Here is a 13187-nt window from a genome sequence, read left to right as displayed (position 1 = left end):
CTCCCCTCCCCTCCCCTTCCCCTTCCCCACTCCTTCCCTCCCCCTCTGAGGCTGAGGCAAGAGGCTCATTGTGAGTTCTAGACTAGCCTGGGCTACAAAGTGAGCTCAAGGCCAGCCTGAACTGCATGACAAGACCCTGTCTCAAAAAGACAAAAAAAACCAACCAAACAAAAAAAATCTAAACTTTCTAGAGAATACATGGTGTAGGTACTTAGTTTTGTAAGTCTCCTGCTACTTAGGATTTTTTTCTTCCCTCCCCTCCCCTCCCCTCCCCTCCCGTCCCTTCCCCTGCCCTTCCCTTTCCTCTTCTCTTCTCTCCCCTCCCCTCCCTTCCCCTGCCCTTCCCTTTCCTCTTCTCTCCCCTCCCCTCCCTTCCCCTCCCCTTCCCTCTCCTTTCCTTTCGCTACTGGGAATCAAACTCAAGACCTCACACTTGCCAGGCAGGCACTGTGCCACTGAGCTACATCCCCAGCCTTATGATTACTTTATATGCTGATTTTTCAGGGCATAACTTATATGTAGAGTAAGCTGATGGTTGAGAGTTTTGCTTATTTCTTAAGTCATTTTGGTTATTTTTGTCTTCTTGATTGCTATATCTGATTAAGCATTGTTTTTATTTGATAAAGAGGGAATACTAGGAGGAAGAGGAGGTGGAGGCAGGTGAAGAGGAGGAAGAAGAGGAGGTGTTATTTAGTGTGCTTATATCGCTAAGACCTGTTCTGTTGTAGAAATTATATTACGCCGTAATCATATTGAGGCTGAGTTCTCAGAACACTGGATTATTTTTATAAAATTACTTAATTAGGCATACCTGTTGTGTGACATGCTGAAACAAATCTGAGAGAGCACCATTATTAACCCTTAGCATTGTGGAACACCACCTTTTTCCTCAGGTGTGATCATCTGACCCAGACTGATTCACGTGAGGTTGAGTACCAGCTCTATTTTAGGCACGACAAAGCAAATGTAAAAAAAGAATAACATTTAGTAATTTCTAGTGAAAGTCATTTTGCCCTCTAACCTAGTGGGAAATGTTGAATTCTTGAAGGCACTGAATTAACTACTCTGTATAACATTTTAGTGGAAGAGACAGAAAGAAATAATAATTGAGATAAAAACTTTGGAAGAAGAAAAAGTTGACCACAGAACAGGAAGTATCGTTAAGGTTGCCCTTCAATAAAGTACCTATGGAAGGTCTCACTGAGCTTGACATTGAAGTAAGGGACCTTAAAGAAGTGAGATTGGGAGGCTTTGTATGTGTGAGAGAAGTACCTTCCAGTAAGAAGAAACAGCAGCTATAAAGACCCTGAGGTAGTGGGCACCTGGATAGATGGTATGTGAAATAAAGACAGGCATCACAGATGACTCCCTGTGGTTTGACCTGAGCAATGGTAATTATAGGGTTGCCATCCTTTGATAAGAGAAACAGGTTTTGGGTATGAGATTGTGAGATGAACATGTATTCAGATGAATGATTTGCTTCTATGGCTTCTGCATTTTGCATGGTGATGGATTAAAAAACCTGAGGCTTGTCAGTTCATGAGTTTTAAAAAACTTTTAATTTTACTGTAAATTGATGATACCTAGGGAAGATGAATTACTTTATTTGCTCTAGTCAAACATTGTAAAGGAAGAGAACATTCTTGAAGAAAAATGTTATGTACATTAACTTTGAAATACTTAGATTACTTGAAAATGTTTTATTTTATTCTGTGAAAGAAAGGATCAGACTCCACTTGTGTTACACAGTTAAAATCAGTGTGTAAGACTAGTTGGCTGATAATGGGAAGGAGAAAGATTGAACGTTGGAGCTATCTAGGTGCATAAGGTGGTGCTGTCTACAAAGATCAAAATGGACAACTAGGCTTGGGGCAAAACAAGGGAAACTTCATCAAAATACAAGGAAGAAAGTACTGTCCGTTGTATATTTCCAAGTGTGTCCAGTTCCTGTTTTATTGTGGTTGAATATACATATATGTATATGCACCCCCTCCCTCTCTCCAACTTTTAAACTATTTTAAACTATTTTTCACTGAATAGTTTAGTGAGATCAAGTACATTCACATTGCTGTGCAACCATCACTTACATCCATCTTGAGAACTTTTTCATCTTCCCAAACAACTCCTAAGCCGATGAACAGTAACTCTCCCATTTCCTTGAGTCCTGAGTGCCTGGTAACTATCATTCTTTGTTTGTTTGAATTTGACTACTCTAGGCATATTAGTGGAGTCACGGAGCATTGGTCTTTTATGACTGGCTTATTTCATTTACCTTGGAATTTTTAAGGTTTATAAAAATAGCATGTGTCAGAATTTCCTTCCTTTTAAAAGGCAGAATAGTACCTGTTGTATGCAGTGTATCACATTTTTAACTATCCATTTATTGTGGAGACTTGGGGTGCTTATGCTTATATGGGAGCTTGGTTATTTTTAGTGATTACAGAATGAATTGCCTGGTTATTGAAAAGTGAATAGGTAAATAACAGAAAAAAAATGAACAGATAAAATTGAGCTTAATAAACCATAACTACTATGCTTTTGTATAGGTAGATCCATTGTTGGAAAATAGTATTTGTTGCCACAAGGGTGATTATGGAAGGTCTTATATTGTACAACTTGAATGTAATGTTTCTTTACTATTAGGAAAGTGGCCTAAAATAGGTATTCTACTGGTGATGGGAATCACAATGGTCAGAGGTGTAGTATAAACTGGTTTGAGAAAAGCTAGGATTTAAAAAATATAATCCTTGGATTATTGTGAGGATAGATAATGTGTACACAGTTATGTGTACTTTGATATGCTCAAAACAGAAGCTATCACACACGCTATAATATGGTTAACTGAAGAATTATTTTGAAAGACATTGAAGACCAGGTGTGGTGGTACACGCCTGTAATCTCAGCACTTGGGAGGCTGAGGTAGGAGTATCACTACAAGTTTGAGGCCAGCCTGAGCTACATAGTGAGTTCAAGACCAGCCTGAACTACATAGTGAGAGCCTGTCTCAAACAAACAAACAAACAAACAAACAAACAAAAAAGGGAAGAAAGACATTGATTTATTGGATAAATGAAATACCACAGCCCCTTTATCTGAGGATATAATTTAAGTGATGTGGGTGTCCTAAAGTAGATGTTTGTCAGTAGTATCACCTGTTACTTACGAAGCTTTCTTCAAAATCTTGATAACTTGTGGCAAGGGATTTCTAATTTTAGTTAAAACGAGAACAGTGAGGAATGAGACTAGGTACAGTATAAAGGGAAAAAATTCCTCTTTTTTTTTTTTTTTTTTTTCCTTTGCAGCTTTTGTTTTTTTTCCAGTGACAAAGTCTTGCAAAACTACAGAACTCTATGGCAATAAGGATATCGACATGATACAGTCAAGATACAGACTGTTCCTGTCATCGTGGACATCTTTCATACTATTCTTTTACAGAAACACTTCTCTCCTGCTCTCCACCATCTAGCAACCATTATTTGTCTCCTTTTCCATAATTTTGATATTTCCAGAATGTTATATACTGGGATAATACAGTGTGAAATCTTTTTGGCACAGTTTTTTCAGTCAGTTTAATTCTCTGGAGATTCATTCACGATATTGTATGTTTGAATAGCTTATTCCTTCAAATTGTTGAGAAGTACTAAAATTTGTTCAGTAGTATCACCTGTTACTTATGAAGCTTTCTTCAAAATCTTGATAACTTGTGGCAAGGGATTTCTAATTTTAGTTAAAATGAGAACAGTGGGGAATGAGACTAGGTACAGTATAAAGGGAAAAAAACACTTTTAATTTTTAAGCTCTCTATAGTCTGTGTTTATTTAGCAGAGTTGTAGTTTTAATTTTTAAGCTCTCTATAGTCTGTGTTTATTTAGCAGAGTTGTAGTTGTATGTCTGAGGCTTGAAATTGTGAATTCTATTAATATATTTGAACACAATTTCACCTCAGCAAACTATATTATGTTTTGGAACTCATCAACAAGATTTCCCTTTCCTATTAAAACGTGTACACAAGCTGAGCATGGTGGTGCATGTCTGTAATCCCAGCACTTGGGAGGCTGAAGCAGGAGGATCACTGTGAGTTTGAGGCCAGCCTAGGCTACATAGTGAGTTCAAGCTCAGCCTAACTGCATAGTGAGACCCTGTCTCCAAACAAAACAGAACAAAAACATATACACAAAATGCTGCACATTAGATTTTTATCAGTCATTGGAATATTGAAAATAAGAGAATATAAAATATGTATGAAAAGGATAATGGACAATTAAAACAATGTAGCAAAAGTTTCTGGAGACATTTGAAGTAGTTCTAAGATGGCTCTTTAGATTTGATTTCATTTTCCCAACCTTATATTTAAAGATAAGCTAATAGCAAGTACTGGTTAGTTTAAATGAGAAGTTTAGCTCATTCCCTAAGTGTTGCTTGTTAAATTCGTTAGTTCTTAGCCATAGGTTTCACATGGAGAGGCATTTTGGTTATGGTTTTTAGCCAAAATCATCTTTATTATTTTATATCTATGCTCTCTGAATACAGAATAGCAGTAGTATCTGTAGAATATAGTGCAGGTCAAACTCAGTTTCTCCTACTGTGCACTTATTACAGAAATCACCTCACAAATGTGAGATTCATGTAAATCCCAAAATGTGTGGGATTTCTCTCCACTGGTAAGTAAACAGTTCTGTTACAGACACCAGTGGGGAGAGTTGACTAATTCAGTTCAATTTTGAAGGTCCATCAGAACTCACTGGTTGAGGTCTCAGTTCCAAAGACTGTCCCCACTCCAGATACCAGTTGCAAGGTGAGGACCCTGGTGTTTCTGATGTACTGACTCGTAGCTGGGGTTTCTGTGACCATCTTTTGGCTTCTATTAATTTGCTAGAGTAGCTCAGAGAATTCAGGGAAGCACTGTACTTATATTAGCAGTGTGTTTTGAAGAATACAAGTAAATACCCCAACAAAAGGATACATAGGGCAGGGCTTGGGAAGGTCCAGACACAGGAGCTTCTGTCCCTGTCGTTTGTGTGTGCTACCCTCCCTGCCAAGTGGATGATTTCTTTGTTTACTTTCCTGTAAGCCTCCATGTCTTAAGTTGTCCACAAGTTCTGCAAACCCTGTCCTTTGGGGTTATTAGGGAGACTTCATCTCTAGGTGACTGAAGTGTGGGCAACTGTGTCAGAATATGATTGGACCAAAAATATGAGGTAATTCTAATAGATTGAGTCTGGAAGCCCAGCCAGGCCTGTCCAGGTTCTCCTTGACACCTCTGTGCAGCATGAAGGACCCCCTCCAACATGGAGGTATCAGACAAACTAGGTCATAGAATTTCTTCATAGCCAATGCTGAGACAACGGTGGGGGAAGATTAATCTGTGCTCCAGATTAATGGGGAAGAGAAATTCTAGTTTCTAATACCTCTGTAGGAAACAGGAGCAGATTGGAAGGCAGGAGATGTGAGAGATTTTGCTTTCCGAGGCCCAGATCATCCCAGTATTATAACAAAGGGCTGGCTTTTCACCTTTATCACTCCAAAGCTGCTCAGGAACCAAGGACAAAAGGCAAAAATACTTTAACATTATCATTCTCATTATTTAGGAAAACAGGACTTATGAGAATTATGAGGTGGGAACCATGGATGGCAAAAGTAGGTATCATATTACAGTTAGTCTTTGTAATTAGGAACTTTCATAAATATTTTTACCAAATTGCGTTCTTGAATACTATGTGCAGAAGACAGAGATACATAATTAAAATATTAAGTTCTTAGAGCTCATGCTTAATAAATAATACTTTTACTTCATCAGTTTTATAAAGATCCAGCTGCAGATAAGAGCTAACCTACCAGTCAATTACAAGTACCAAGTAGACGGACAGACTTAAAACATCTCTCTACCTGTTGCAGAAAGTTCTGATGAGCTATAACAGACTGTTGAATGCCTGAGCATATCTAATGTTTTACATCAAAAAATCCTTCCCCCAGATCTTCTCTTGGAGTCTTCCCCACTCTAATAATAGCTGCTGTGCTCTGGATCACGGGCTAGAAACCTTGAAGTCACTATCGCTGTCTTCTTTCTCTCCAATGCCACATCCAGTGTGTCTGCAAATCTTACTGTTGTCTTGACCAGACCAAAGTTTCACCACCTCTGATGTGTCCATTGCTTCCACCCTGGTCTAAGCCTCGTCACCCTTTCTTTTTCTTTCTTTTTTTTTTTTTTTTTTTGGTACTGGGAATTGAACTCATGACCTCAGGCTTGCCAGGCAAGCACTTATGCCACTGAGCTATATCCTTGGCCCTCATCACCCTTTCCTTGCATTGTCACAGAACCCTCCTAGCTGGTCTCTCCTGTCATCCCTGTGCCTTATCACTTCTCAACACAGCAGCCCAGTCACTTTATTCTTCCTCTAGTTATGCTTAGATCTTGATCTTCTGTTGCTCAAGTTATAGGGTAGAAAGCTGAAGGGCCTGCATGATCTTTGTTGTCCTAAGAACATGTACACATGTGCATACACACGCAGGTACTGAACACATGCATACTTCCACAGCCTTCTGTCTCCTGACGTACTCCCTGCCACTCCTCTGATCACTGTCTTCTAGCCACACCGAGCTCTGCTGAAATCTGCTCTTGTAGGGTCCACAGGCCTGTTTGCTTTTTTTTTTTTGGTCTTTTCTGAGGCAGGGTTTTACTGTGCGATCAGGCTGGCCTTGAACTCACTTTGTAGCCCAAGCTGGCCTCATCATGGCGATCCTCCTGCCTCACCCTCTTCAGTTCTGGGGATACAGGTGTGCACCACTGTGACCGGCCTCAGACCTGCTGTCTGTCCCTTTTTACATCTTGAGATCTGTATTCAAAGTATACCTCAGTGAAGGCTTCTTTAAAATTGCATCCCATTATATGTCTTCCCTATTCTTGTCTTCCCTTTTTTTTGTCATAGTATTTATCACCATTTGTCATTCTGATTACTCTAAGCTGTATGCTGCCAAGAAATTTGGTCTGATTTGTACACTCAGGTATTCTCACTGCTTAAAAAGAACTGACATCATATAGATAGATGTTGAGATATCTTTTGAACAAGTAATTTATCAAGACTGAGAAGAAAATATTTGCAAGTGTGAATTAGAGCCACAGATTAGATAACTTGAGTGTGGAAGTTCTTTTTTTTTTTTTTTTTTTTTTTACTTTTTTTAATTTTAAAAATAAAAGGAGGAAAACATTAACAGACAACCTTTTACAAAAGGAAGTTCTAATTTAAAGCATAAATGTTTCTTGAACATTAAGTTAAAAATTATTAGGAAGATATTTTGATGTTAGAATTGTGGTTTTGGCGGTAATTACATTGAAGATTATACTTTAAAAGTCAATGAACCGTTCACATACATTTGTCACTTACTGTCTATAGAGAAGTTGTGTCTCATCAGAAATCACAACAGTATGTTCCTCACCTGTGGCTCCAGACTCCTAAGTCTACATCAGCACATTATTTATTACTCATGACCATGTAATCCTGTAAGTCACTAAAATTTGCATTTTTAAGCCAAAAGACACTCATATAACTAAGCTAAAACAGAAAATGATAGGGAGGACTTTGGTTTGCTAGTAAGCCATTTTTCATAAATATGTATGTAGAAAGACGAAGGAACAGAGGTACTTTTGGTTTAGGCTATTTCGCATTTCTTAGTTTCTTCTTCAGTCCTCGGAAGGAAAAGACATTTCTCTTGACTTGCTCATTTTGAATAAATGTACAGGGTGTTTATAGGTTAGTTTAATGCTCCGTTTCCTTTTTAAACATCCTGTACTCAGCTCTTGTGAACTAGTTTTTCCATCTCTTCGTTTTTCCTCATTCAGGTTTGGGCTCCCAGACAGGTGACATCTTGGTAATCCTGATCCATTTGCAGAGGGATAGGTACACACGTTTATATTTAAATATTCCTTTCCATGTCTTTTGAGCCATGGGCTTTTGCCACTTCAAGGGCAGCATTATCAGCAGTTCAACAGAAGAAATTTTAATGTTATTGAAAATCAGGATATACATTTTTAAGGAAAGAGCTTCCCCAATTGCATATTACCCAGAAGTAAAATTAACCGAACAGCTCATCTTTCAGAACCCCTGGATCACAGGTGTCTTTTGGCTGCTAGGTCTCATTAATCCTGGCTTTAGCTTCTTGTCTGTGGGTATTGGACTTTCCCTGCCCACAGTGTTTAATTGGGAAGAGTATGAAGAGTTTTCCTATCAAGGTAAGAATTAGAATAGTTTCTTAGTCCAGGAAAGAGTCTGAAAATTACTCAAAACTGAGGTTAGCTTTAAAGATTTGAAGTCCTTACATAAGCAAAACCCTTAGAGTTGAAATTCTTACAGTATATGAGTTCTGTCAGTATTTAATAAGACTCTTTCCAAGTACTTGGTTGACAAAGTTTGTTTCAAATTCAAGTGTCACTAGGCACAGTGGCTCACACCTCTAATTCCAGCCAGTTGGGAGACTGAGGCAGAGGGATGCCAAGTTCAAGGTGAGCCTGGGCAATATAGGGACACATTATTTCAAAAAATAAAAAAAGAATAAAATTAAAAAAGTAAAAAAATTCAAAGTGCCTGTAGAGCACATCTGATAAATTATGCCTGTTTTAATATTTATCAATTTGATATTCCATATTTTTAGAATTTCTTCTGTACACTATGTATGCAAAAGTCCATGTAAAAGCACTTACTTGATTTAGCATGTGGAAGATATTATACATTCTAGGCATTTAATATCAAGTTTTTTTTGTTTTTTTTCCCCAGTACCGGGAATCGAACTCACGACCTTACGCTTGCCAGGCAGACCCTGTGCCTCTGAGCTAAATCCCCAGCCCCTTAATGTATTAAGTTTTGTTTTTCACACTTAAGTCACTGTTCTAAATACTTTATTCATATTAATTCATGTTTTCTTCTATTGTATAGCTGTTATAATTAATCCCACCTTTTCAAATAGAAGTAAAATATCTAGAGGTTAATTTAAGTACCTAGAAGTTACTTAGCTTGCCTGAGGTCTTATAGCTTGTAAGCAGTAGAGAATCAGACACAGGCAGTCTTCTCTTTAGGATTTATTATTGAACCCCCAACCTTTACTACCTAACCCCTGTGGTAAGTGGGAATGTACAGGAATGTGTACATCTGACGTGGTTCTTAATCTCATAGAATTTAACACATTTATAGATGTTTGGAATTTCCTATCCTGCTCAAAATACGTAAATGAATATATACAAAAATAAGCAATGTGGAAACATTGTATATAGCTAATCATATGTATAGGTAGCATATTAGCATATTCTTATTTCAATATTATTAAACGACTGCTTCCATTATACCTATATGCTGCAATTTAACCATTCCTCTGTTATTAGAAAAAAATACCTAAGTGAGTGGTGGCAAACCTAACGGCATGCATCCTGCAGCAGGCTGTTTGTATCATTGAAAGCTCTGAAAGGTTCACCGTCACTGAGCTAGGCCTTTCCTAGTAAGTAGTATCTCAGCAAACATTTTAATACATTCGTTGTTGTCATTTCAGATTACTATGTGAGGCTGAATAAAAGGAGAAGAGTTTAAAGTTATTGATATCCATTTTAACCCTGGAGTTTATACTTTAGCAGTAGTTTGTGGTAGAGTTGATCTCGTATTTCATAATGACTGTATGTTACACTTTGAACAATCAGAACCAAAAAAAAAAAAAAAAAAAGCATTTGTCTCTTGGTGTCTACAGGGGATTGACTCCAAGGCCAATGGAGGAGGCTTTAGTAACTGGCTTGGAAATGTATTTCTGTTCCTTCTATAATAGCAGAATCCATGGATGCAACTGGCATAATATTTGCATATAATCTACATATGCTTTACACTTTAAAACTCCTGTAAGTTATTTATAATACAATGTAAATGCTTTATAAATAGTTGTATAAGAACGGTTGTATAACTGTTGGAGGAGTAGAGTATAGGAAATAATGTGAAGTTAATCTGGGAGACAGGCAGATACGTGCACACACACACAGGAACACACACAGAGCTGTACACTGCTTTTAAGCAGGAGTAGGGAGAGGCGAGGTGGTAAAATCATCTGTTTAAAAAGATGGCTGTGGCTTCATTAGTTACTTTCTATTCTGATCAAGATCTTTCCTGTATGTAGTTTTGCCACCATTATCAGCTTTCTGAAAAGTGGTCTTCATTTTGTAATCTGCATTCCCCGCAATTTACAAAAATCTAAATTTTAGAAATGTGTTAGTTTTCTGATACTGGCCTTGAAATATTTTCATCAATTGACTCTATATTCACTCAGGAAATACTTTCACTTTCTCCTTAGCACATGTTCTGTAGCCCTAGCTGAGAAACATTGTCATCTTCTGCTCTTTGTGTACTAACCTTTGCATCAGCTGTTCGGTACAGAACTTTTGTCACCTACTTTCCAGGGAATCCCTCTTTATGGGTTAACTTTAGTTAAGGATTGCCTGATCACTCATCTTCCAGTAATCTTAGTTTTATGACAGTGAAGTATGTACTTCTTGATAAGTTATTGCTTAGTTTTACTTTGTGTAAGTATTCTTCCAGGTAACTGCATAGTATTAAACTTGCTACTGCAGTGTAGATTCTTAGATTTAAAATGTGATATGTATATTTCTTACTATATATTAAAAGTGGAATAATTCAAATGTTTTTATGTAAGAATGGTGAGACAGAGTAAAGAGGGGAGACACGGATACCTGCCAAGACAATCATAGATTTGGCAGTAAAACTTAGTGGTTAGCCATTCTGTAGAAAATAATTTTTCCTCTGCTCTCATACTAAACAATTAACACAGAAGCCTTCTGTAACCCGATGTATATGGGGACACCCTCCCCTCCAAGTGAACAAGCAGCTCTCTAGTAGACACTGTCTGATTGTTCTCTGGTTCATTTCAGTTCTAAAAGCAGATTCCACAGGTTGAAAGCTCAGGCCCAAGAAGCCACTTCCCTATCCCTGCCATACAAATCACAAGCATCAGCTGGTATTACCTGTGTTTCTGTTAGACAGTCTATAAACGAGGGCTTCTACAACCCCACTGGAGTTCTCTAATTTCCTCCAGCAGCTCAGAACTGGAGAAAAACCCTTACTTACATTTACTGGTTTATTGTACAGTGTATTACAAAGGAGATGAGGAATACCCGCTGAAGAGATGAATAGGGCGAGGTATGGGAAGAAGAAACTTTGAGCTTCTGTGCTCTGCCTGGGCACACCACACACACTCCAAGAACTTCCACGTGCTTGGCTCTCTACACCTTGACCTTTTGTATCTTTATGGAGGCCTCATTACTTATACATCATTGATTAAGTAATTGGCCATTGGTATTCAGTTTAATCTTCAGACCCACTTCCCTTTCCAGAAGTTGTGCGGAGGGGCTGAAAGTTCCAAAACTCCAATCCTGCCAGGTCAGCCCCTTTAAGAAGCCTCCTGGAAGCTGCCAGCTGTCTGTCAACTCATTAGTATACAAAACACACTTACAGCTGAAGATTCCAAGGATTTTAGGAGATGTATGTGAGAAATAGGGATTAAAAACCAAATATATATTTCATGACAGCATTGCCACCTATCTGTTCAATTATATGCATTTTATCAACCAATGTAAACTTTAGGGACTGGAGTTGTTTTTGATTGAATGACTCCCATGCAGTTATATGATTCAGTAATGCTGACACCAGGAGTAAAGGTGTTTGAATGAAACTGTTCCATCTCTAAACAAATTTCCTTTAGTACAGGGATGTGGATTATTTCCAGCTCTTATTCAGTTTAGAAAAAAATATTGTCATTCAGGGATGGAACTGGCACTTAGCAAGTCTTTAGACTTGTCTTTTAGGTTATTTGTATTCCTTAAGAAGAAAACTGGAGAAATAATTGGCATATGGATTTGTGAGACTTAACTTAAAAGACTGAAAGCAAGGGCAGACACATATTCATGTGAAGGTTGACACTGAAAATGACTGTTACATGGTACTAGCAAAACTTCCGTTTTTCTTAGTCATGGCAGCAGTTGACACAGTGCACTAGTGGCTTAACATATCAACACTTAAGTCCTTATTTTTTGTTTTTGTTTTTAAGTCGTTGAAATTATGAGACTATCATTCAAATGGAAGCATTGTAGTTCTTCGGAACCATTATGATCTCAAAAGAAAAGGAGAGTGATACAGATACTGGCTGAGGTGTTTTGAGGTGCATCGAAGTGTTCCAAGCTGTGACTTACCTTAACATGTTCTTGAAGTACCATGGCGTGGATTAAAAGGTATGCTTTAGAACTCCCCCAGTGAACCTAAGGTCATGAGTAGAATGAACACTCACGACTCTATATTTAAGTATTGCATATTTTAAGATACTTTAAATTTAAGATTGCAGATGTAATTATGGATTTATGGGGTATTTTACATTTAAAGTGTCACGTTTTTTTTTTTTTTTTGGTTTTTCTCCGGTACCGGGAACCGAACTCACGACCTTGCGCTTGCCAGGCAGGCGCTTTTGCCGCTGAGCTAAATCCCCAGCCCCTAAGTGTCACGTTTTATGTTCAATTTTTTTTTTCTCCTTTTGAGTTAAAGTTATGGAAGACATGGGGTAAATATTTTCCTTTGGTTTTAATAGTAATGGGTTATAATTTCTTTCAGCAAATACTCCAAAGATTACTCATGTCTTAGTCTGTAGTTATCTTTCTGATTTACATCATGGAGTAATTCTCAGCAGTGCTGTCAGTTCATGGTAGCCTGGATTAGAACCAGTTGTATAAATGCTTCACAAAGTTGGAGTATTCATGTGACCAACAAAATAATTCTTATGTGGGCCATTTCTAGTACAGTTTTTCTTTCACAAAGTATTTTCATTTAGATGAAAATGAATGATTTCAAAAATAATTTTGTGACTATTGTCTGTCTGTGTATGCTGATACTTATGTGTTATATATAGTTTTGCTGTTGTTACTAGGAATGATAATTCTTTTTTTTTAGAAATGATAATTTTAGGCTTCATAATAAATTTAGTCACCAGAAATTCTTTAGCTTTTTATATGCATAAAATTTACCTGAGTAATATAGTTAGAACTTTCTAAATTTGAAATTTTAGAAACCTAATTTTTTACTATGGTTGCTACTAAAACTTTTCAAGAACTATAGAAGTGGATCAACTCAGAATGCTGAATTCATTATGTTACATAAAGA

The 13187-nt window shown here is 37.5% G+C and overlaps 1 protein-coding gene across 5 annotated transcripts in view; it reads left to right on the top strand.

Annotated features, from left to right (window-relative positions):
• Positions 1-13187, top strand: part of Rbpj (recombination signal binding protein for immunoglobulin kappa J region) — a 246381-nt gene that overhangs the window by 159288 nt on the left and 73906 nt on the right. The window contains exons 1-2 of one of the 5 annotated variants that reach the window (XM_005392030.2): positions 9249-9871; positions 12088-12268. The exons of 3 other annotated variants lie outside the window; for them this stretch is intronic. In XM_005392030.2, the coding sequence (XP_005392087.1) occupies positions 12252-12268 (17 nt within the window). In that variant the 5' untranslated portion in view covers positions 9249-9871; positions 12088-12251. Of the gene's footprint in view, positions 1-9248; positions 9872-12087; positions 12269-13187 lie in introns of those variants that run through there. One more of the 5 variants, XM_013518084.1, reaches the window with a different exon arrangement.

This window comes from Chinchilla lanigera, unplaced genomic scaffold, assembly GCF_000276665.1.
Source record: "Chinchilla lanigera isolate Chin_1 unplaced genomic scaffold, ChiLan1.0 scaffold00042, whole genome shotgun sequence".
NCBI lineage: Eukaryota > Metazoa > Chordata > Mammalia > Rodentia > Chinchillidae > Chinchilla > Chinchilla lanigera.
Note: the sequence above shows the minus strand (reverse complement) of the source record. Positions and strands in the feature narration are given on the sequence as shown.